The 26,557-nt window shown below is 37.2% G+C and overlaps 1 protein-coding gene across 1 annotated transcript in view; it reads right to left on the bottom strand.

Moving 5' to 3' along the window:
- Window positions 1-24,314, bottom strand: part of CCDC192 (coiled-coil domain containing 192) — a 229,482-nt gene extending 205,168 nt beyond the window's left edge. The window contains exons 1-2 of the mRNA XM_023584453.3: window positions 24,211-24,314; window positions 19,246-19,297 (exon numbers count right to left, since the gene is read on the bottom strand). Of these exons, the coding sequence (XP_023440221.2) occupies window positions 19,246-19,297; window positions 24,211-24,305 (147 nt within the window). The 5' untranslated portion in view covers window positions 24,306-24,314. The remainder of the gene's footprint in view (window positions 1-19,245; window positions 19,298-24,210) is intronic.
- Between the last annotated feature and the right edge of the window lie 2,243 nt (window positions 24,315-26,557).

The raw sequence follows: 26,557 nt of genomic DNA, 5'->3' as shown, positions 1-26,557 counted from the left end.
CATGAGAAAAAAGAACAGAACAGATCAAGATTCCAGAAAATGAAAAAGGGAAAGTGAGGTTTCTTCTGGAGATGAAACAATTACAGAGAAGGGCAATGTTAAAAATTATACTGCATATCCAGAGCAAAATATCAGGCATATAAGAGCTGAGAAAATCTGAACAGTTAAACACAAGCTACTTTAAAGGTCCAGAATAAGTTGCGCCAAGCATCAAAGAAGAGCCTTAACACAAAAGCAAGAGAGAGAAACTGACCTACAGAGTTAACATATCAAAACAACCAGATGTGTTGGTGGTAGGGTGATGATATATGAGAATCCTCTATGTTATGCATGATTGTTTGTAAACTCACAAATTCTTTAATAACAATAAAAGAATATAATCAGATGCCCAGATAACAGCAAAGAAGTACAAGCCATACTAAGAAACAGACAGCTATGGCTCAGTCAAGGAAACAAATTAAAATTTCAAAAAAGACTAGAATTTTGAACAACTCATTAAAGAAGTAAAAACAAATCTCCTAAGTCAATTCAAGGAGATGAAGGAGATTATAGATATAAATTAAGTAGTGGTGGAAATAGAGTTAAAGGATATTAAGAAGATAATGTGTGGGCATAAAGAGAATTCAAAAGTTTAATAAGAAACATAACATGAATTATGGGGATAAAAGTCACAATAATGGGGATTGAAAATACACTAGAGGCATATAACAGATGTGAACAGGCAGAAGAAAAAATCAGAGAGCTAGAAAACAGGCAATAGAAATCATATAGTCAGAAAAACAGACAGAGAAAAGAGCAGAAAAAACCATGCAGTGTTTCAGAGACCTGAATGACAGTATGAAGTTTAAAAGCTTCTTGGGCATCCTAGTAATATAGCCTGTGCATGACTTCAAAATTATCTAGTGTGCCTAGTTTCTAGAAAGCCAATTAAGTAATATAGGTCCTATAGGCTTTAAACTTTCGGAAAGGATGTAGACTGAATGTGTATTCAAAACTACATCCAGACGGAATGTGGGTGATACGTTAATTCAAGCTTACCTGGAATGCGGGGGATGTGTTAATTCAGAACCTATCTGGTACTCAAACAAACACTTAAAACTCTAAGAAACTAACAAAGAAAAGTCATTTTTGCATAAAAGCAATGTTTGACTCCCCACTCCTACATTCTCTGTACAAAAGGGACCTAGAAATCCTATTCAGGGCTTGTCTTTTTGGACAGAAGTCTGCTAGGCCTGGTCAGTCATAATGAATCTTCCTTCTCAGAATATTTCTGAGTTCTCGCCTTCAATACACAATCTTTGAATCCTTTCTGCTTCCACAACATTTCCTGGGGGCTTGTCCAGGATCGCAATGAAGGCCAGAGATGGCACTGTTTGACTGTCTCTTTCAGACAACTCTGAGGAAACCAGAAGGGCTTAGGCAAACTCCAATCCCTGGGCACCCCTGGACCTCTTTTAGTCCAGAAAGAGGTGTGGGCTCCACCAGAACCCTCCTGGGGAAAAAACCAGATGCACTAAAGGGTCTAAAAGGAAATCCTGAGAATGGAAAAAAAAAAAAAAAAACAATCTCATACCAGACAGGTAAGACCCCAGGGGCAATGTGTAAGAAAAGCCTAACTGTAAACATTAGAAGGGGGGCCTGATCAGCTCCCAAAGAGGACCCTAGTACCCAAAAAGTTTGGGGGGAAGTCATCCTCTCCAGGTCTGAAAAGAAAAGAAAAAAAGCCCAATGTTTAGTTTTGGCTGACTGTGGGTTGGCATCTGATTTGCCTTCACTAAGATAGTGAAGGTTTGGTTACAGTGGGAGAGGCATTGATGGGTTTAAGTCCCACTCTCTACCTCACTTTAAAAAAAAAAAAGCCCTGCTGCCTCTTGTGCCTTTATTTTAGCTGTTCCCTCTTGCTTTCTCTCTCTTTCCACTGCCATAGGAAATGAGGCATCAGTATCCCAGTGCTTTCCACTGGGATGCATCCTGAAAAAGAGCTCTGGATTTGGAAGATCTTGCTTACAGAAAAATGAAATGTTTTTTGTGATGATGCTTAGTCTGAATGTTAGTTGAGCAGTGGAAAGGCCAGAAATAGGTCTTTGTTTTGGTGCTGGATTGCAAATGAGCTTGTTTTGAAACAGCAAAGGTAGGCAAAAAGTCCTGTTAGAAGTTTCCCCTTGCTAAGATTGCAATAATTAACAAGCTGTAGCTCAAAAACAGCCATACCAGAGAAATGGAAATTATGAGTCAAATTGGTGGGTTTTGTGTTTCTATTTGTGTACTGTGGCTCTTTAGTGTTTGTCAGTTTATTCAATGCCAGGGTATGTTTTCATGCCCCTGAATGGTGGTATTGAATTGTGTGAAATGGAGAACTTTGATTAGACTGGAACTCTGGAACACCAGGTCAGTCAACTAAAAGGGTGTCTCTTCATTCTTTCTAGAATGATAAGCACAGCTTCTGGCATTCCCCATGGGAATCTTTTCTTAGGGATCTGGAATTTCTGCCTGCTGCTGGTCCACATGACCACAGAGCAGCCTCTGTGTGAAACCCAGTTAAACTGGTGTAAAAAACAGAAAACAAAAAAAAAAGGAACAAATAGATCTGAAACCTAGAAATCTCATGTCATGTCTCCTTTTGAAAATAAGGAAATAGACCTCAGACTTTTCAGTTTAAACTCAGTCATGCCTATAAAAAGTGTGAATGGTGATCAAAATTTAAAAAAAACCTCATGTGCCATCAATTAAGGTCAAAGAATTCCTAGAAATGCTAACTATATAAAATTCTTCTGTTTTAATCTGTGCATAACATTGTGTTCAACTTTGAAATCTATTTTTAACTTTGTCAGTTTGCTTGAGCCTAGGAATCAGATTTGAGGTTCAAGTTGAATAAAGGTGAAGGGTAACCTAAAAATTAATCTTTAAATGCCAATACTGTCTTGCTAGCGGATTTAATGCATAACTCATGAGTGAAATTTATTTAATTGCTGAAAAGGCGGAAGAACAGCACAGAGTTGTTACTAATAACATTGTTTCAACTGCAAAGTTAATAAATAAAGGTGCCCAAATTGATTTTAAGTAAAAACTCTCTAGAAACAAAGAGTTGAAATCATTGTAAAAGTACCTTTATATATAAAACAGTAAAAAAAAAATTAATAACTGAAATTATTACAGAGGAGTAGATGTAGCCTAGATTTTAGCTATTGTAATGGTAATCTTAAACTAATTTACCTTTGTTTATGCTACTTCTTGTCTATCTAGTGCTTACTATAGTAATGGTAATTATAACTTAAACCTATCTTTAATTATGGTTAATTTATAACTAAGTTCACCTAGCCCCTAGACTTCAACTACTGCAATGGTAATTATAAACTGAGTTTACCTTTGTTTATGGTTGCTGCAAGTCTGGCCCCACCCCTTGCCTCTGCTTATGGTTCTAAAGCAAAAAAAAAAAATTGTATCATAGCATTAAAAACATTTTGGTTATAAGCCATTAAGAAAGCCACAAAGGGGGGAAACCATGAACTCATAGTTTGGAAAAATGAGCAAAGGAAAGCCTTCAGGGAAATCTTTCAAGTGTTGTTTTACAGTTGAACTTGTTTTGTAAAAAAAAAAAAAAAAGGAAAATTTTAAGTAAATAAGTCATGTTTCTATGTCAAACTATTCATGTCTGCCTATTTGTTCAGTGTCTATCTTCATATATCAGGGTAATAACATCAAATTAACAAATAATTCTTTAAAAGGCTATTCAAATTATTAAAAATTAAATATGCAGTTATATATGTAATAAATATTCCTAGAACCCAAATTAGGCTAAGTGGTATGGAAAGGTCATATAAAAATCTAAATATAAAAACTATAGGGAAAAAAATATTTGTTTTTTTTTCTGAGCTCTTTGACCTGCCCAACCCCCAGGGCCTTCTCTTTGCAAAAGCTCTGAAGGAGAGGCCAGGTTTGGTAGATTAAAACTCTGTCTTCTAGGCTGGGGAATAAAGTCGGTTTTTCCAGTCATTCCCCATTTTAAACCTTTTAACAGCATTAAATAAAGGTAATTACCAATCCTATTGCCAAATTTCAGTAAGTAAAGGAAAAGTCCTTAAAAGTTATGAAAAGATCCTTACTAAATTATAGTTAAAGCAAATCAAATAATTATAATATATTCCTGAGCCTAAAAGTAAGTATGCCTTTAAGATTATTCACAGTTTTAGAATTTTATCAAAGACAAGAGGTTTTAGGCCCCTGTAAAGAAAAGGAAAATGAAAAAAAAAAAAAAAAACAGCAAAACAATCTTTGTTTAAACACTAACAATTTCAATTTATTTGGCTTGGGTGTTATTTCTTTCATTTGTAGGATACCAGGTTAATAGGTTAACATTATATGTTAAAACTGCTTTAACATATAAAGGCTGTAGGTTCATGTTTAATGAAATTGAGTTGAAGAAATGTAGATCTGCCCTCTCCTAAATGCGTAAAGTAAAATCTTTCAGTTGCTAATTGTAATCTAAGCTAAATTAGCCAGTCTATGTAATAGTGTTTAAGTATAAAAAGTTTGTAAAAGCGTCTTCCAAATTAAAGCATTTGAATGGCTAGTTCTAAAAAGCCATTATTAATTAAAAACCTAAATTAATATTAATGATTTAAAGTAACTTCATAGCAATAAAACCTGTCTGGAAATCACCTCAATGTGCATGTTCAAGTGGTGGTAATGAAAAGTTACCTTGATTCCATTGGGAGTCTTCAGTTTTCATTTTAAAAATAGAAAAACTAGTTTTTCCTCTACTGCTAAAATAAAATAACTGTGTAATTAGCATCTTCATGGTAAAAGCATAGAAGTAAAAAGCAAAGTACTAAAAACTCATTTAATATATAACACATTTCATTAAAAATGTTTAAAAGATATACGAAAATCAAGAGAGAGACTTCAATACAGGGCAACACTTATTGCAGTGATGGAAGGCAAAACATCAAAAACAAAGTTTTTGCATTTTTAAATTTCTTGATACCCCAATTTATTTTTACCATAATTTTTCCAAATTAATATGTATTCTATATCTAGCCTTTAAACTCATCACTATATTCCATTTTACTATTAATGGAACCTGGCAATATATTGGGCTTCACTTTTCAGGAAGTTTTGGATCACAGAGAGCTTCAACAATGGCAGCGGAGGAATAATGGTGTGGGATGTTATTGACAGGGGACACATGGTTGGCAGGGAGTTTTATAGGGCATATATTCAGAGTACATAAAAATGTTTGGATATTTTCATAGTGCATACAATTAAAAACAACGACAGAGGGAGTGCTGAGTTCCTAGCCAGGGGAGCTCTATCACAGTCCCTAAAAGAATAGCAACAATCCCCCAAGTGCAACAGCAAAGACCAAAAAAGAATGAAGGTCCAACAATGAGCCCTTGATACTAATGACTATGCTTGTGAGCCTGTGCACTTGAAATAAGAACAAGGCCTAGAGCTGCAGGGTGCCTAAGAGTTACCTCCTGAGAGCTCTGTGTTGCTCAAATGTGGCCAGTCTTGAAGCCAAACTTAGCATGCATTGCCTTCCCCCCAGCGTGGGACATGACTCCCAGGGATGAGCTTCCCTGGTGCCGAGGGATTACTACCAAGTACCAGCTGATGATGTAACTAGAAAATGACCTTGAATAAAAGGGTCAACTCCGACCAGCAGAATATCTCAGTCTACATATAATACCAGGAGTTAAAAATGCTTTTTGACATGAATCAAGGGGGAAATGGAAAGAACAAATGAGTTTATATGGCTATGAGTCTCCAAAAAGAGCCAGGAGGTTACCAGAGGGGTTGCCCTTATGCACACCTCAGCAGAGTCCCAGAGACAGATAAAGTAGATACAACCCCAGGTATTGGTTCTTCTGAGGGCTACAGACACGCACAGTTCTATGGTCATGGCAGATGGAGTTCAGTACCATGTCAGTTGGCCCTTCTTTGGAGTTTGCATTTCTGTGTGATGGAGCTGGACTCAGATGTGATCTTTTTTCACAAGGCTCTCCTGTTACTTTTACCAGAACTATAGTTGGTGCTGGGGTTTAATATATACCCAGGGGATCTGAATCTCTGAACTGACCATATGATAGCCAGGCCCTGAGCCTCAACAGACTTCAGCTCCTACACTCTGGTTTATTGGACTTACCCCACTCAGCTATCATGGAGTTGAAGAAGGTTAACCACCACATCAGGGAGCCAAGAGTGCCTACAAATGAAAGCAGGAGGATTGCATCCAGCATCCATGTAGAATCTAAGCCCCCTCTTGATATACATGTGGAGTGGACCATTCCAAGGTCCACAGGATGGAGGAACAGAGTATGGATTAGAGTGGACTTACTGATATTCTATTCATGAACTATTATGATTAGTAATCGAAGAAAATGTGGCATTGATGTGGAGAAAGTGGCCATGGTGGCTGCTGGGTGTGGGGAATGGGAGGAAGAGATGAGATGTGGAGGCATTTTTGAGACTTGGATTTGTCCTGGGTGATGCTGCAGGGACAGTTACTGGACATTTTATATCCTCCCATGGCCCACTGGGTGGAACATGGGAGAGCATGGGCTTTGATGTGGACCATTGACCATAAGGTGCAGCGGTGATCAGAGATGTATTCACCAAATGCAATGAATGTCTCATGATGATGGAGGAGATTGTTGCTTTGGGGGGAGGAGTGGGATGAGGGGAGTGGGGTGGTATATGGGGACCTCATATTTTTTTTAACGTAATATTAAAAAAATAAAGACAAAAAAGAAAGAGAGAGAGAGAGACTTCAACATTGTCAAAGTCTCTTGTGCATTCAAACTAGGCGTCCAATACGGGTAGGTACTTCTCCATGTGAGTTATCAACTAGGTTGGTCACTGACCCCTAAAAAAATTAAAGTATCTACTACATCCCTGGTTGTGCTCCTGAAGTGCATGAGAACTACTTTGCAGTTTCAAACTCCTGCAGCAGCCAACAGTGGCTTCGTATATACAACGGATATTATCTCCAGACTGGCACTGTTTCATAGCGCCAAAGAGTGCTATGCACCAGGCTGGTAAAATCTACTTTCCTAGCTTCTCTCTAGGATCATGGTGCTGCAGCCTCTGTGAAAAACATACAAAATGGAGCAATGAATACCAGAGTAGTAAGTAGAACTTAAACACAATTGGCACTATAGCTTGCTCCCATGGAGAAATAACCTGTCTGGTATTACAAACCTGAAACTTAAAGCTATTAATTGCAACTCAAGGAGAAACTTATGCATTGTGTAGTACATAAATTAGTATTAGTATTGTGCCTATATCCTATTCAAAATATATGCCTGATAATTATGGTAATACTTCTAGTAAATCATATGCAAAAGAACACTGAACACGTTAAAAGTCCTGATCAATTTCATTTTCTGAGTACTTAGTGACCATGTCTAGAAGATTAAAAAGAAAAATTGCCACCTTGCCTAAAAGCAGTGGAGCCAACAGTTTTTAATTGAAGAAGCCACCAAATGAACTTGGGGGCACCTCTCACAGTCTTCACCCCACACCAGGTGAAGGATGTGCTTGAACCCAGGGCCACGACTGACTTACAGGTAGTTCATTAATTAATACCAGACTTAATTACTAGAAACCCCCTAGGGTGCAAATAAGGGTAGATCAAACTCTCAACTCAGCCACCCTACTACCGGTAAAGGGCCCAAAGTCAGATCTGAAGAAGCCCTTCTCTACTCCTGCCTGAGACTCTTTACCAAAACTATTCAAGCAGGCCAGATCTAAAGGATGAGCCTCTTGTGAACCCAAATATTAAATGACTCACAGATGAAAGCAGTTTTAAGAGAAAAATTTAAAAGGCAAGCTATGCAGTGATTTCTGAATTTGAAATCATAGAACTCTTCCCCCTGAAACTTCAGCCCTGAAAGAAAAACTAATTGCCCTTATCTGGAGTTTAAAACCAGCAGCTGGGAAACAGGCTAATATTTACACGGACTCTAAGTATGCTTTCCTTGTCCTTCACACTCACTCTGCTGTGTAATGAGAAGAAGGCTTGCTTACTAACAGTAAGTGAACTATTAAACATAAACAAAAATCCTAAATTTACTTAGAAGCCATACTGTTACCTCAGGAAATAGCAGTTATGCATTATCCAGAGCATCAGAAAACAAACACTGCTATAGCAAAAAGAAATGCTCAAGCTAACACAGCTGCTAAAGCAGCAGCACAAACCCAGGTTTCCCTCCTACCCCTTATTGCAGCACCTGTACTAGTACTTAAAGTTCCACAGTGTACCCAGGGTAAACAAACCAGGGCAGCTAGCATGCGGTTCATCCTAGAAACTGATGGGTGGCTTGTTGGAAATGCTCCGGTCTACCTGCCAGGAGCAGTGCAGTGAAAAGTCCTTCATGAACTTCACCAAGACACTCATCTAGGGAGGAATGCCCTAACCAGCTTAGCCAAACAGGTTTTCAAAAGACAAAGCCTGGAAAAAAAACTGTCAAAAAAATTTATCAGGAGTTGCTCAATTAAAGCCAAATATAAAAACTTTACTCTGTAGTTCTGATCCCTTAGCTATTAAGTCTAAAGGAATGGTTTACTAATCCTGAATAAAGTCAGCTACCCAAGAGTGCCAGTTCACCAGAAGCACCTGAACACATGAGTGCTAGTTATTGGACAACCTGAGATACCTCTTCAAAAGACAAAGCTAAGTAGTGTCTATGTCAAAATCAACTGTTCCCTTTCACTCTAGCCTAAATGCCTATTGCTAGGAAAAAGGCCAAACCAGACTTCCCTTTAAACCTTGCCATTTGTCACCTCCTTTAGTTTAACTGAAAAGAGAAATGCCTCTTCTCATTCCTCTCCTCTACCATAAGAACTGATATGGACAATTTATACCTAACCCCGTTGTCTATTGTAATTTCTCTCTGAAGTTAATCAACAGCATAAAATAACTTTATATATATATATATATATATATATATATATATATATATGGTTTCCCACCAGCTTTAGGAAGATGCCACCTTTGCAGGCACCTGAACTTTTCTACTTCAGTGATCCAGTGTCCTCTTAGTGGGACCATATATTCTCAAAATTCTAAGTAAGTTTATTTCTTCCAGAATCAACATCTTGTTAGCCATATGAAAACTTCAACCAGCTTCATACAGGATGCCAGATCTGTCTTCCTTCAGTTGAAATAAAATAATAAGGTTTTATTTCAGATAGGGTAGGAAGTAGCTACAGAAGAAAGATCATCTCCCTTCAGCACCCCTTTAAGATTAAAGGTATAAACTCTCTGAAGGTATAAACTCTCTGAAGGGGGAATAAAGTAGGCTAGAAAGACAGGGAATTAATAGATGGATCTGAAACCTGGCAGAGAGTCCATGTGGACATCAGTAACCCCCAAGGTGGCTGCTGGAAGACCCCCATCCCCCAAGATTCTGCTATCCAGAACAAAGACTTCTTCTGAGAGCAAGAAAAAGCCCCAGATATTCCCCAAGGACTTTATCATTAGGCTCTCACTGGGGGATTGATATGTGGGGTAATCAATCAAAACAGGAAACAGCTGAAACTCCTCCCATGCTCTCATCATACTTCCCTGCTTCCTCCCCTTAATAAATAACTAGAGAACATGCTTTAATAAATAATGCAGTAAAAACACAGATAGTGGTCCACCTCATAACTTGGAAACAGTGAGATCAAAGCTTAATAAACTTAAGTGAGGCTTCAAAGGGGGCATATAATATAGCCTGTGCATGAATTAAAAAATATCTAATTCTGTATCTAAGTGTGCCTAGTTTCTAGAAAGTCAATTAAGTAATATAGGCCTTAAACTTTCAGAAAGGATGCAGACTGAACGTGTATTCAAAGTTACATCCAGATGGAATGTGGGCAATATATTAATTCAGGCTTACCTGGAATGTGGGGCATATGTTAATTCAAAACCTATCTGGTACTCAAACAAACACTTAAAACTCTAAGAAACTAATAAAGAACAGTCCTATTTGCAAAAAATCACTGTTTGACTCCCCACTCCTACATTCTCTGTATAAAAGGGACCTAGAAAACCTATTCAGGGCTTGGCTTTTTGGACAGGAGTCTGCCAGGCCTGGCCAGTCATAATATATCTTCCTTCTCAGAATATTCCCGAGTCCTAGCCTTCAATACATGATCATTGATTTCTTTCTGCTTCCACAACACTAGAAGAAGAAGAGAAGGAAAAAGGGGCAAAAGAATATTTGAGGGAATAATGACCAAAAATTTCCCAACTCTTATGAAAGACATAAATAATATATCCAAGAAGCACAATGTATTCCACACAGAATAAACCCTAATAAATCTACTCTGAGACATACGTAATCAGAATGTCAAATGCCAATGATAAAGAGAGAATTCTGAATGCAGTAAAGGAAAAGCAATTAATCACATACAAGGAATCCTCAATAAAACTAAGTGCTGATATCTTATCAGAATCCAGGGAGGGCAGAAGGCCCTGGTATGATATTTTTAAGGTACTGAAAGAGGAAAACTGGCAGCCAAAAATTCTTTTTCTGGCAAAACTCTCCTTAAGATATTAGGGATAATTTAAAATATTCACAGAAAAACAAAAACAGAGAGAGGCTGTCAACAAAAGATCTTCCCTTCAAGAACTGATAAAAGGAGTTCTTCAGGTTGAATGGAAAAGACTTCATAGGGGGATTCTACCAAACATTCCAAGAAGAATTCATAACAATTCTGCTCAAACTCTTCCAAAAAATTAAAGAGGAGGAAACACTACCTAATTCATTCTATGAGGCCAACATTACAATAACAAAGTCAGATAAAAATATGACAAGAAAAGTAAGTCACAGGCCAATTTCCCCTATGAATATATATACAAAAATTCTCAACAAAATATTAACAAGTTGAACCCAACAGCACATTAAAATAATTACACGCAATTACAAAGTGGAATTCATCCCAGTTATGCAAGGGTGGTTCAACATTTAAAAACCAATTAATGCAATATACCACATTAACCAAACAAGGGAAAAAACCACACAATAATCTCAATTGATGCAGCTAAGGCATTTGACAAAATACAGCATTCTTTCTTGATTAAAAAACACTTAGCAAAATAGGACTAGAATAAACTTCCTCAACATGATAGAAAGCATATTTGAAAAACCCACTGCTAATATCATATTTAAAGGTTGAAAGACTGAAAGCTTTCTGGAACAAGATAAGGTTGCCCACTCTTACTACAGTTATTCAACACTCTACTGGAAGTTCTGGCCAGAGCAATAAAACAAGAAAAAAGAAATAAAATCATCCATGTTGGAAAGAAAGGAATAAAAATTTCATTATTTGCAGATGACATGATCTGATATATGGAAAGTCTCTCAAAATCCACAACAAAACTAATAAATAAACTCAGAAAAGTGGCAAGATACAAGATCAGCATGCAAAAATCAGTAGTGTTTCTATGTAATGGTAATGAGCAATATGAAGAGGAAATAAAGGGGGAAAATCCATTTATAATAGCAATAAAAGATTCAAATATCTGAGAATAAAATTAACCAAGCATATAAAGGACTTGCACATGGAAAACTACAGAACTTTGCTAAAAGAAATCAAAGAAGATCTAAATAAATGGAAGGACATTCTGTGCTTATAGATTTTAAGATTAATACTAAGATGTCAACTCTACCCAAAATGATTTACAGATTCAATGCAATCCCAAAAAAATTCCAAAGGTCTATTTTGCAAAAGGAAAAGGCAATCATCAAATTTATTTGTAAGGGTATAGGACTCTGAACAGCCAAATTCATCTTGGTAAGAAAAGAATGAAATTGGAGGACTCACACTTCCTGGCTTTAAAACTAATTACAAAACTGCAATTGTCAAAAAAGCATTGTAATGGCACAATGACAGATAATATAGACCAATGGAATCAATTGGAGAGTTCAGAAACAGCCTTTGTATCTATGGGCATTGACTTTGGACAAGTCTTTAAATGGATAAAAAACCTAAATGTAATAACCAGGACTATAAAACACCTAGAGGAAAATGTATGCAGGCATCTTCAGGATCTTGTGTCAGGTAATGGTTTCTTAGACTTTTTACCCAAAGAACAAGCAACAAGAGAAAAGTGAATAAACAGGACCTTATGAAAATTAACAACTTTTATGTATCAAAGAATTTTATCAGAAAAGTGAAAAAACAACCTACTCAATGGGAGTAGGGAATATTTGGAAACCATATATCTGGTGAGGGTTTAATATCCAGAATATGTAAAGAAAACGTACAACTCAACAATAAAAAACAACCCAACTTAAAAATGGGCAAAAGGCTTGAATATATATATTTCTCCAAAGGATATACAAATGTCTAAAAAGTATATGAAAAGATACTCAATATCATTAGTTATTAGGGAAATTCAAAGCAAAACCACAATGAGTGGGATATGGAGAAATAGGAGCATTTATTCATTGCTGGTGAATATAACATGGTGCAGCCATTATGGAAGACAGATTGGCAGTTCCTCAGAAAGCTAAATATAGACTTACCATATGCCTCAGCAATCTCACTAGTAGTTATATTCCGAAAAGAATTGAAAGCAGGGACTTGAGCAGATATTTGCACACTGATATTCATAGCAGCAATATTCATAATTGCCAAAAGATGGAAGCAACTCAAGTGCCCATCACCAACAAATAGATAAGCAAAATGTGGTATATACATGAAATGGAAAATTATTCAGCTGTAAAAAGGAATAAAATTATGACACATGCGACAACATGCATGAACCTGGAAGGTATCAAGTTGAGTAAAATGATTTATCCTTTTTGGACGAATATTTATGATCTCCCTGATATGAACTAATTATAATAAGCAAACTTATAAAGTCAGAATCTATAATTTAGGTTACCAGGGTTCATGATGTAGGTAGAGAATGGGGTATTAATGCTTAAATTGTACAGAATTTCTTTTGGGACTGATTGTAAAGTTTTGGTATTGGATGGTGGTGGTGGTAATACAACATGGTGAACATAATTAACATTAATTATGTGTGGGAATATGGTTAAAATTTTTAAGACATATATATGTTACTAGAAGAAAAATTAAAAGAAAAACAGTGAAAACCGGGAACTGTATTTTAAATGATGGACTATAGTTAATAGCACAATTATAAAATGTTCTTTCATAAATTATAACAAATATACCATATTAATGCAAGTGTTAATAATAGTATATGGGGACTCAGTATTTTATATATTTAATCATGATATTTCTGTAAACCTAAAACTTCCATACCAAAAAGTTGTTAATAAATACATAAGTAAACAAATAAATAAATATTTTTTAAAAAGCTGTGATCAGCAATTAGCCGTGCCCACCCCTGATCTTGGGGAAGAGGATTTGTATGAGCCTTCTGTCACCAGTGAGCTGCCTAGAGGCCAAACCCCATGGCGGCATGCTGTATGAGTGGGGGAATGGGTGCCAGTAATAGCCACAAGGAGAGAGAGCACTTCACCCTAATTTATCAGCCTCTCCCTCCTCCTCTTCCCTGGATATCATACAGTATTCTATTGGCCAAAGGAGTTTCAGATTAGTTGTTTCAGACAGTTCCTCCCTGTTTATTAGTTGTTCTTGTGGAAGGACTGACTCAGTGAGCTTCCTACTCCACCACCTTCATAAAATCCTCTCCTCCCCATTCTGTCCTGTGAAAGTATTGGTCAGATTAAGTCCTTGCAGATTATTGGACTGAGGCCTTAGTTCCTCACAATCTTTTAGCTGGAGTCTTTCCTTGATTTTTTGCTACATGGTCCTCTCTGAAGAGCATCTCACAACATGGAAGCTTGCCTCATCAGAGTAAGCAAATGAAAAAGCAAGAGAATATCAGCAAGGGACAGAGTGTGCCAGGAAGATAGAAGTCACAGTCTTTTGTAACTTAACCTCAAAAGTGACATTCCATCACTTTTGTCATGTTCAATTCCTTAGAAATATGTCACTGGATCCAGTCCACATTCAAGAAGAGGCATTACACAAGGGCATGAATACCAGGAGATGGGGCTCATCGGGAGCTATGTTAGAAGCTGCCACAGTTCTTAGCCAGCTAGACCTAACTGACATTTATAAACCAGTTTACCCAACAAGAGCATAATACATATTCTTTTCAAGTGTACAGAGAACATTTATGAAGATAGACTATGTGCTAGGCCATAATATAAATGGCAAAAGATTAAAAGAATTCAAGTCAGGCAAAACTTATTTTATTACCACTATGGAATAAAATTAGAAATCAATAGATTAAATCTGGGAAATCCCAAATATGTGGAGATGTTTGAACCAAATGGTGCACTTCTAAATAAACCATGAGTCAAAGAAGAGTTCAAAAAGAAATTTACAATGTATTTTTAGTGGAATAAAAATATGAACATGGCACATCAAAGACACACAAATCAATGGAACATTAGAGTACAGAAATAGTCCTGTGCAAATATGGAAAACAGATGTTCAACAAAGGTGAAAAGGCAATTTGATGGAAAAGTATAGGTTTTTTTAAAAAGAAATGGAACTGGACAATTGGATATTGTTTAAATAAAAGAACTTCAATCATACCTTGTACCATAAACAAAAAATAATTCAAAATGAATCATATACCTAAATGTAAAACCTAATACTGTAAAATTTGGAGGAAAAAAACTTGGAGAAAATATTTGTGACCTTGAATTAAGCAAAGATTTCTCAGATTAGTCACCAAAAACATGATCCATGAAAGGACAAATTGATAAATAGGACATCATCAAATTTTAAGTTTTTTTTTACTTCTAAAGACTCTAAGAGAAATATAAGTCCAACTGCAGACATATATTTGATTAATGACTTGATTCAGAATAAAGAACTCTCAAAACCCAATAATAAGAAAGATGTGAACAGACATTCCACCAAATAAGCTATAAGGATGGTAAATAAGCTCATGAAAAGATATTCGACATTATTAGTTATTAGGGAAATATGAATTAAAACCACAATTATATACCACTATACATTTATTACAATGGCTAAAATGAAAAAAGCTGACCTAACTAGGGGTAGAGATAATGCGCTGAACTGAAATGTTCATATACAGCTGATGGGAATGTAAAACAGGCAATTTCTTAAAACCTATCAAATAAGTCAACACCCACTCCTAGGCATTTATCCAAGAGAAAAGATAGCATATATCCATACATATAGGTGTACGTGAATGAGCATAGCAGCTTTATTTACAAGAGCTAATAACAGCCAAGTAGATAAGCAAGCATGTACATCTCTACAATGGAATACTATTCAGCAAGAAACTATAACCCTACTCTAACTACATTGTAACATGGATGAATCTCAAAATACTTATACTGAGTGAATAAGCCAGGAAATAAGAGTACATATAGTATAATTCCACTTACATAAAATTCAAATAAACACAAAGTAACACACTGTGACATAAAGCAGATTGTGCTTGCCTGGAGATGGGTATGGGCAGGTGGGTAGAGGGATTAAAAAGAGCATAAGACACTTTTGGGGGTAATGAATGTGCTTATTTTCTCTTGATTATTCATGATGGCTCCACATGAGTATACATACATCAAAACTCATCAAATTACATGCTTTAAATGTCAATTATGCCCAGTAAATCTGTTAGGAAGAAACAAACAGTTCTATTGAGATATCATTTCTCATCAGTTAGATTGGTAAAAAACAAAAACAAAAACAAAACACAAAAACAAAATAATCTACTTTCTAGAACAGCAACAAAGCTTTATAGGAAATATAGTTCTATATTGCTCTCATTTTAAGGATAAATAGGAATACTTCTTTTAAATCAGTAGCAATGTTTATTTAAAGCATAAGTGATATATTAACAATTATGGTTCTTAATGATTTGAAAGTTTGCTTATCAAAGGGAAGAATCTTCTGAACTCATTTAATAATGCTAAAATTTAGAGAGGTCAGAAATGTGACCAAATACAAATATATATGTTTCTGGAAAAACTAATACTATATTACACCAAGTTCTTTAAAAAGAGCAGACTTTCTATAATGTGGCACAACCCCGGGCCTCCTTGACCCATGTGGAGCTGGCCCACTCACAGTACTGATGCGCACTGGAGTGCTGTGCCATGCAGGGGTGTCCCCCGCGAAGGGGAGTCCCACGCACAATGAGTGCACACCGTAAGGAGAGGCGCCCAGCGTGAAAGTGCAGGCTGCCCAGGAATGGTGCCGCACACACGGAGAGTTGACACACAAGATGACACAACGAAAAGAAACATAGATTCCTATGCCGCTGACAAAAACAGAAGCAGACAAAGAAGAACACGCAGCAAATGGACACAGAGAACAGACAACTGGGTGGGGGGGGGGAGAGAAATAGATAAAAATAAATCTTTAAAATAATAGTCATTGCTTGCCTTCTCAAATTTTTCAAATGTAAAATTTTTAGTTACTTTTGAGGTAGTTTTATAACTGCAGCTCCCTATATATTGTGCTATGAATTTGACCTTACAAATTAAAAAAGAAAAAACTGATTTCATATCTTTAGCACTTAAAATCCTGGTTCTTTAATGAAGACACCACTAAATTGCAGCCTGGAAACAATATGGGCTATGAGGTTTTATAAGGTTAGTTTTCACAAGGAGTAAAATACCTTCATACATATTATGGAAGTCAGATCCACATTTCCACTTTTGCATGTGTAATTCCACATAACCAATGACATCATGTATTTTACATCATTCATTTCTCTGTGTCAGGAGTCTCAGGAAGAGTTCAGGGGGATAAATCCTGCACCAGGTGGATTTAGGCAAAGCCTTCTTGCAATAGAATTTCTATTTCCTAAACAGTTTCAAATGAGATTGTTTATATGCACTAGCATGTTCTTTGTCAGAGGATTTTAAAATGGAGTATAAGCCAAATAAAATTCTAATCCTTCAACAGACTCAAAGGAATAGGGTCAATAATTGGGGACAATCTGGTACCTGAGGAGTGGATCTAAATAAACAAGCTCCCAGTGGATTATCCCATAATGTTCCCACTATACAGCGAAGGCAGATCTTTGATCACTCAACAATGGAGTCTCTCTGAATCTGAAGTTCTTAGTTTCTAAAGTGATAACAACAGCAATGACACAAATATCAATATAATACTCATGATGCCAAGCACCTAGTACCATGCCTGGAACTCAGACTGTTAGTTTTGAGTATGTCTTTCGTGTCTGAAATTCTGTCCCAGGGCCATAGAAACTAATAAAACCCAATCCTTAATTTAAGAACACAGTTTACCAGGGGAGCTCAGGAATTAAAGGACTATCCAAAGAACAGAGTGGTAAAGATGAGTAAAGAACCACTGGCTCTAGTTCAGTGTGCCAAACTGGGAGTGGGTGATAAATTCTGCTTAGTTGGTCAGGACACCCTCACAGACTTTAAAGTAATTCATCCTTCTCTATCTTCTCTCTGTCTTCTCTACCCAAACTGCATTTAACTACTTAAAAGAGACAACCAAGTTCCACTTGCAATTTAGTTCTTCACTGAATAATCATTCTTTGAATTCTAACTCAAATTGAACTGTGTGGTAAGAAGGCAGTAATAATTATGAGTATCCTATGACCTTGGAGTCTCTAACACTAATTTCCTCCAGCTAAATGTATTCTTTTAAAAGTGTAAAAAAACAAAATGGAAAAAAACAGGAACTAAAGCAGAACCAGTTACTTCGAGCCCCAGGGTGCCCAATCTTGTCCACTGTAAATTGTAAGGGGATGGATTCTGAACTCCAGGACGCTAATTGGGAGCCCTCTGCAGAAATTCTAACTGTGGTAATTGGCACCATGTCCTTTCCAGTGTCTTAGGCCACCAATGAATGGTTTATCTCCAGGGTGCTAATTGATTAGCAGTGTTCGAGGAAAGGACAGTAAATGGAGATTGGTGTGTTAAAATTTCCTATCTCCAAAATTTCAACTTAAATTCTATCCCAAAAGTCCCAACCATCCAGAGAAAAATTGTTTTGATATGGTGCCATTGAGGAAAAATGCTCTTCCTGAAAATTATTTTGGATTTGGGAGTTATGTCCTGTCTGTCTTGGATTATAAATGAAGTACACTTAGAATAGAGATGTTATTATTTTCTGAACAAAAATAATTGTGCAGAAGTGAGGTTCTGGATATGTACTTCACTAGGGGATGAGTTGGCCTTAATCAGTGATGGGAATGCTAGAACAGAACTGCTGTATCCAGAAAGAAAAAGAATTTAAAGAGCAAAGTCCCCCAGTCCACTGGAGAATATACTTGAATACTAGGGGCTCTGTACTCCTGTACATTCATAAGTACTTTACCATTTTCACACCCCAAACATTTTATTTGAAGTAGCTCTTTAAATCTCATTGTCCTTGTTCAGAGACTAAGTGATTATCATGCTGCTCAGAAGGCAAAACCAGGCCTTGATTCCTAGACGTATGGTGTTTCTTCTAAATCACACTGTCTCTACATTAACGCCAAAAGGATTTTTCAAAAAATCTCTTTGGGTAGAGTTTAGAGGGACCTGACTAAATCTGAATCAAGGGTGATTGAGGAAGATAGAGATAGTCTTTTTTTACTTTTTTTAAGGGAACTTTTCAAACTGACATAAAAGCCGAGTCTACAGTATAATGAACCCCCATTTACCAATCACCCAGCTTCAAATCTTCTCAAATTCCTGTGCCAAAGGATGGGCCCAGTGGGGCTCAGGTAGAAAGGACCCAGATTTCCCAGGACAGAACAGAGCTTGTGGAAGTAAGAAAACCTCAAGGGTCAGAGCTAGTCTAGTCTGGTCATCAGATGGCTTGAAAGAGAACAAAAATAGAAATAGTTGAAATAGACTATGATTTAAACCCACATCTAGCTAAACTGAATAATGTGATTTATCCAAACTGCATCATGCCTGAATTCCAGAATTCCTTCATATGCAAGCAAATATTTTGAAATTGCCTTTGGGTATATACCATATTACAGAAGGCAGGGTGGAAAATATTTAAACTTAAAAAAGGAAAGGCCATATCACACCTAACTTCCTTGCTACCCATATAATATGAATAAACACCCCAGCCCAGTTTGCCTCAATCTTCTCCTAGAATAAAATACCTTTCATGTTTTATTTTGAAAGTCTTTACTAGTAAAATGTGAAAACCAAACTCTCAATATTAAGTAATCTAATGAATTACTAGTTCATTAATTGGAAAGCTTTTTTTTAAAAAAAAATAATTCATAAAAATGTCATTTCTTACCAATATTTTGTTTTTTTGTGGTGTATCTGACCCTGAACTTCCAGACGTAACGCTGAAATAAAGTAAGAGTTCAGAGTTCCGAAATTTTGTTGCAAGGCAAGGGCAAATACACACACACACTTCTCCCCTCTCCATTCCCCATATTAAACAGATCTACACAATATAACATTTAAAATAAACTTTCTAAACATAAAACAACATTTCCCCTCAAAAGTCAATTCTGGACATTTCTAAAGGAAATCAAAAAAGTGGAATGTAAACTGTATTTGAAAAAAAGATAAAATAGCTTGTAAAGAGTCTATTGAGAATAAGCAGACTGAACAGTACAATCTGTTCTGAAAACCTGCAAAATTTCTTATTTCAACAACAAAAAGAAAGTAAAGGGAGTAAAGCATATCATCCTTTAAAACAGCAGACAGGAAATTCTTTGTCTCCAATTCTCTCTCTGTCTCTCTCTGTCTCTCTCTCTCACCTGGATCATTCCCATTAGCCTACAAACATGCTATTCTTTACTGCATCTTGAGTCCTCGTACTTTTAATTTATGCTTGATTACTCTGTCCCCCTTAATAGCAAAACTATATTCTCACTATCTCCAATTCTTTTCCTCCCATTTTCTGTTAAAGCCACTGCAATCAGACTCTCAATACCACTCCACAGAAACTGTTCATATCAAATTCACAATCTTCATATTACTATATCCGGTTGTCATTTGTCCCAACTCACTTCACTTGACAGCATTTGACTTGAAATGCTTTCCTCACTTGCTCCCAGGACACTACACATTCCCAGGTTTCCTTCCTGCTCCACTTGCTGCTCCTTCAGTTTCCTTTGATGGTTCTTTCTCATCTCCCTGAGCTCTTAACCTTGGTGTGCTCCAGGGGTCAGTCCTTGGATGTCCTCTTTCCTCTATTCACATTTACTCCCTTGGTGATCTCATCCAACCCCCTGGCTTTAAATATCATTAATATAATGGTCACTCCCAAATACATATGTCCAGTCTAGATTTCTTCCTTAAATTCCAGATGCATTCATTCAGTTCCCTTTCTGACACCTCCACTGGGATGTCTACTAGACTTCTCAATCTCAACATTTCCAAAACCCAACTCCTGCTCCACTTGTATTCTTGCCCATCTCAGCTGATGACATCATCCTTCAAGGGGCTCAGATTAAAAACCTCTGTGTTTCCACGGACTCTTTTTTTTTTTCTCTCAGAACCCATATTTAAACTAACAGGAATTTCGTGGCTCTACCATGAAAATACACCGAAATCCAGAATCTGAACACTTCTCACCACCTTCACTGTTAATACCCTGATTCAAGCCACCTTCAGTGTTTGTCTGGATTACTGTATTTACCTCCTTACTAACTTTCTGTTTCCACTTTTGCCTTTTACATTTTGTACTTAATACAGCAACTACAGGGAAAATCATTTCAGTTTTCTGTTCAAAAATCTCCAAAAATGACAAAACTCTTTCATTCAGAATACAGGCCAGAGGCCATATAATGACCGAAAAGATTCTATTGATGCCTCTGCCACTCACGCCTCCATCTGCTGCCAGATTCCACCCCATTCCTCCCACACACACACAACTCCACCTTTATCTCAAAATATTTTCCTTCTCAGTCTGTCTCTTCCAAATCACACTGGCCTCCTCACTGTTCCTTGACCACCCTATTTTGGCTCCCATCTTAGTTTCTTCTGCCAGGAACAGTTTCTCCACACCTTTCTACTTGGCTCATTTTCACTTTCTTCTTGTCTTTGCTCAAATATCACCTTCTCAGTCAGAGACACCTACCAGATACGTCTCATTTCAAATTGAACCTCCTCATCCCCATCCATTATCCTCTCCTCACTTAATTTTTCTCTGCAGCACTTAGTACCTTATAACAAACTATATAATTTGCTTATTTATTATATTTATTGTCTGTCTCCCCCCAAATGCAAATGTAAATTCCCTAAAGATACTGAATCTTTGCTGGGTTTTTTTTTAACTTGATGCTCAATATTTAGAAGAGGACTAGGATGCTCGATAAACATTTGCTGAATGAATAAATGAGTGATTAAATAATACCATAGATTTAATACATTTCATTATGTTGTTGCCAACCAATAAACCTTATTTTAGTATCCTGGGGTATTTTTATTATTTTATATTTCACTGTCTCTCTAACAAATGTGTTGCTTTATTTTCATATTTCTGAGTCTAATCTTTCTTTTATTTTGCTCACTTTTCAAAAGATTTAGAATCATTCAAAAATGTTCACACAGTAATTAATGATGACTGAACAAAATTAATTTTTTCTTAGTGGAGGGGTTCTGAGAGCAGTAATTGCTTTTTTCATGTCATATTTACCTCGGTAAGACCAGTATTTTGGTGCTTTCTTCTTGAAAGTACCTTTTTATTATGAAATGGAAAACAAATTTTAGTTATTACAGATGCTGGGCAAGCCAACAAATGTTTTGAAGGATCTTAATATTATGGCCTCTTTCACCTTCTAATTTTACCTTCTATCAATGCATTTCACAATACTGATATTTTCACCAAACTGTACTGCCTAGTTTCAGAGTACAGTGTTTCTCTTTTCCTGAGGCTGTTTCCTCTGGCTTGAAGGGTCATGCTCCTTTCTCTGCCTTTCTCACTACCACTCAAGGGCCCCCTCTTCCTGAAGTCTCTTTGAACCCACCTGTCAAGGTTATTTCTCTCCTCTGAATTCTATAAGGAGTTTTGGGGTGGCTGTCTCTTATAGACCTCTTTATATTTTCTGACTTACTTAACCTATGTTTTTGCATTTCTTGTTGACAGTCTCAAGGAGGGCAAGGACCAAGCCTTGTTTCTGTGGGTTTTTTTGTGTTGTTTTTTCAACCCAATCATATGCTACAGAAGAACTTAATATTTGGTCACAGAAGAAAGCAAAACAAAAGAAGACGTTGTGAGTACAACACCCTTATATGCATATTCATATGTACCACAACGCACCAGAGAATGTTCTCTTTGAAACCACCTCTCTTTAATAATGCTTGAAACAAAAATACAGATTTAAATGGGAAGTAACTTGGGCTGCTTGACAATAACATTTGAAAGGTCATGAGTGATGGCCTCTTGAAGTAACCATAGTAATACAGTATACATAGGACAAGTCAAATTATAAAATAATTAAGAACAAAATTATAAAATAATTAAGAACAAAAACGTTGGCAAGCCTATTAGGCTTGAAATAAAGCATATTAGAATTAACATCTATTTTTAAGTTTTTAATTGCAGTTTTGTTTCTTCAGGGTTCATGGAGAGAGTGAAAAAATTTCTTTAAATTTCTACTGGCAGGGAGTAATAATATGACATATAAAACTTACATATTTTTTTTCTTCGCCCTCCACAAGAACATAAAGGTTTCCTTTTTGTAGGTACAATATCTTTCTGTTCTCTAAACTTTTAAGCCTATGGTTTTTATGTTGAATTGGCATAGTGATCAATCACAAATTAGTCCATATGAATACATGATTTTTATAAAATAGCTTTGGAAATATAGCTGCTAAGCCTTCAACTCTTAAGGAGATTTCACAGGAAAATTTTTTTAATTCTCTATGTTAATTGCATCCTGGGCTGAATTTTGCTTGCCGAGAAAACATACAAGCAAGTTCCCATTTGGTTTACGTAAACCATAGAAAATGTCTGTCTCAGGAGCATGAGAAGAGAAGCAGAGGCGAAGGAACAGCAGAAGGGCAGGAAAAGCTGATATAATAGTTTGTTCCTTCTTAGAAGTGAAGGAACTGAACCGAATCCACCTACGGTTAAGAAAGGTTGCGTGATACTCCCATCTCCTGCTTCAAAGCCCTGCTCTCTACTTGTGCGGAACACTCAGATCCATGTACCAGGATAACAGAAAAACACTAATGATCATTAACAGTGAGAGTGAAGTCCTGCTTTCCACTTGGCTTCTCTGCTGGTTGTACACAGGGCTATTCATTTCAAAGCTGTTTCTAACAGGATATTTTCCCTCCATTGGGTAACACTATGTTTACCTCTATATTTGTTAATTCACTGACATATTATTTCTGAGATGCTCTGCTCAGGGAAATTTAAAGAAAACAAGGGTTGGCTAAATATCAGTTGCTCAAACAGAAAAACAAATTCAGCCTCCCAAAGATTGTTAACCATGGACCCCTTTCCACAGAGACACAATATTTTACATAAAATTTAGGAAGATTCATGAATCTCTCAGATTGTCTGTGGTCCACAGACACAAGGTTAAAAACAAAAATATGGTTCACACAGTTCATGTAAGCGATAGACATGTAGAAGCTTAACAAAGCAGAATGGAGGCGACACAGGGCTACACCCTCCAGAATGTAGCCTTCTCTCCTGAGAAGGTGCAGTCACTTCTCATTCATGAATTAAAAGAAAATTCTAAACAAAAGGTGTTTCCACTTTTGAAGGGGAACTGAGTATTATGCACATCCACATTTTCTAAGGATTAACTGCAAATCACTAATATTGGTTAACTCTACTTCCATATCGTGGCCAGAAATGATTTGGGTTTTTATTTGGGGAGCATGAAGGAAAAGAATGAGACTTAAATTCTTTTTGTGTATATCTCTTGGCAAGAGACTGGTGAAGGGGACATTTTCTGAGTGGTTCAGAGAAAAGGCTGACATAGTTCCTTCTTCCCACACTAGCAAAATGGTTGGGGTGGGTGAGTGTGTGATTTTGAGAATAGCAAGTGAAGGATATTTTATTCATTCAACAAATATTTATTGAACACCTACAGTGTGACAGGCCTCAGCCTATGATCTGGGAAGGCAGCACCATTGAAAGAAAGAGATCCTTCTCCAGGGAGGCATCAAGAGTCTGTCTGATGTTTCCCCCAAACATTAAAGAAAGGTTTTCTTTGAAGCACTGACTGTAGGCTCTTTTATCTAGAATTTTCCATCAATTATTTTGGAACAGGAAGAGCTGGGAACTCACCTGCTTTTCTCTGGGGTTTCAGACCTTGGGGCTACAGAATTCTTGCTATAACATACTCCCATCTCAAGCTGGGCCCACAGGGGTCCCCTGTCCATGGGACAGACATCAACTATCCCCATTCCTTAGAGTTTCAGAACCCCAGCTACTGTTCTGCTGTCCCCTGTCGCTAGGCAACCACAATGGCTGTGGAAAGGACTGTTAACTGCCCAAAGAGGAAAATCTCAGGGTACAAAGCCACAATAACTCCACAAAACATCTCACAAATGAATTTCAGGCAAAAGAGCAGATGACAACCACCTCATTGTCATCATTTTTGGAAAGTCCTTTCAAAGGAGGCCAGAAAAAGTGGTTATATGCTCAAACCATGACATGTTTTACGCACAGAACCTATGCTCAGGAAACAGACATGCTGATCATCTGAGAAGGGTACACACACAAAAATGGCTTGGCTCATGGGCTAAGCAGTGGTTCCTGCCATATAGCCCTCATTGTGAGGATCAGCTTTCCCTGCGACTCAAAGACCCCAGGCAGAAGACCACACTTACCCATGCTCTAATTAAGCCTTCTTCTCTGGAACAGAATCGCAGAGGTGACCAACTGGTCTTCTGCTCACTACCACAACTCATTTGCATCCACTCCTCTTTCTTCCCTATTACTTGTAAGGAGTCACCAACCACTAACTTGCGGCCATTATCTTTCTTGAATGTATTTGTGGACCCAAATCAGCCTGTATTCACTCTACTTTCTGTCCAGACAGGAAGTACATGTAGGAGGAGCTCTTCAATCTACAAATCAGAATCACTAATGAGTTTTTTAAAATATATTTTTATTATAGAGTTGTGAACTTACAAAACAGTCATGCACATGTGTATAATTTCCATACGATACCCCTCCACCAACACCCCACACTGTGGTGGAACGTTTGTTACACATTATGAGATAATATCATGATTCCTATGTCCTGGACTTATCCAACCCAAATCCAGCATATTCCAGAATAAATTAGTTTGGTACAACAGCAAGTTTTCTAATCATATAATTTGCCTCTAGGGATGAAGCAATATATCCGATAACTGCAGTAGATGGTATTTGTTGATTAAAGGATGCAATTAACATTACTACTCCAATAAAACTTTAAGTCACTCAGCCCCTTGATAAAACAACCCTATGAGTAAATTTAAAAACTAGTGAGCAGGAATTCCAGAAAGATGACATTGGAGTAGGCAGGCAGGGCTAAGTTCTCTCACAAAAACAATGGAGAAAGAGACAAAAGTTGTCCAAGGGACCTGCTTTGGGGGGTCAGCTGACCAGGACAGTGCTGTACAAAATCCAGGAGGGCAATTTTTTTTTCTATCTGGTTGCATCATCATCTTTTTGGTGTGTCACTTCACTGCATGGGGGCCTGTGCCTCTCCACAATACATAGGGGCCTGCGACTCTCTGTGCAGGTCTGGGATGACTTTTTTTTTCCCACCAGGAGGTCCTGGAGATTGAACCTGGGCCCTCCATATGGTAAATGGGAGCTCAATTGCTTGATCCACAGCCACTTCCCCCAGGAAGGCAATTGACAGAAAGAGGAAGAATCTGAAATGACAACCATGAGTTACTAAACCCCTGCAGCACTCAGGAAGGGATCCTATCCCCACCCTCAAGGAATACAGCTTGGATAAAACCTGTGGCTCAGCCCACGGCAGCCAACTGAAAGGGAAGCAGACATCTTCTTCCCTGGGAAAAGGGAAGGTACAGCTGAAGGAGCAGAGTGGTTTCTCTGCAGTGAATTTGACCAGCAGGGCCCACTTTGAATCTTGGCTCTGCCCAGACCAAAAACACAAGCAAGCAGAGGTTGAAAGAAACACCTTTGTGGAAAGGTTCATTGACAGGCACTGTCTGCTGACTAGATAGGAAACTGCAAGGAGGAGAGCTACTTTTTGGTCTCTCCTAACCCAAATTTCTGGAAGAAAATCTGCAACTCCTGGCCCAATTTTGATAACTTAAGCTGGTCAATTTTAAAGAATCAAAAGATTGAACCATAAATCAAAGAAAAGTCACGAAAAAGAAGAACACTAGGCAAGTAAAAGAAATTGGCTATCAGCGTAATTTCACCAACATATTCAGATGCTTACACATCAATAAAAATTTTAGGCCATATTAGGAAATAGGAAGATATATCCAGCCAAAGGAAAAAAAACAAATACTCTGATGAGATACAGGATTTAAGACAACTAATCAATGATAATCATACAAATCTTCTAAATCAATTCAAAGAATTGAAGGAAAATATTACTAAAGAGACAAAGGATATTAAGAAGACACTAGTGGGCATAAAGAACAATTATAAAGCCTGCAAA

The sequence above is a fragment of the Dasypus novemcinctus genome, chromosome 2 (assembly GCF_030445035.2).
Source record: "Dasypus novemcinctus isolate mDasNov1 chromosome 2, mDasNov1.1.hap2, whole genome shotgun sequence".
In the NCBI taxonomy this organism is placed as follows: Eukaryota; Metazoa; Chordata; class Mammalia; order Cingulata; family Dasypodidae; genus Dasypus; species Dasypus novemcinctus.
This window is presented reverse-complemented; position numbering and strand designations above follow the sequence as displayed.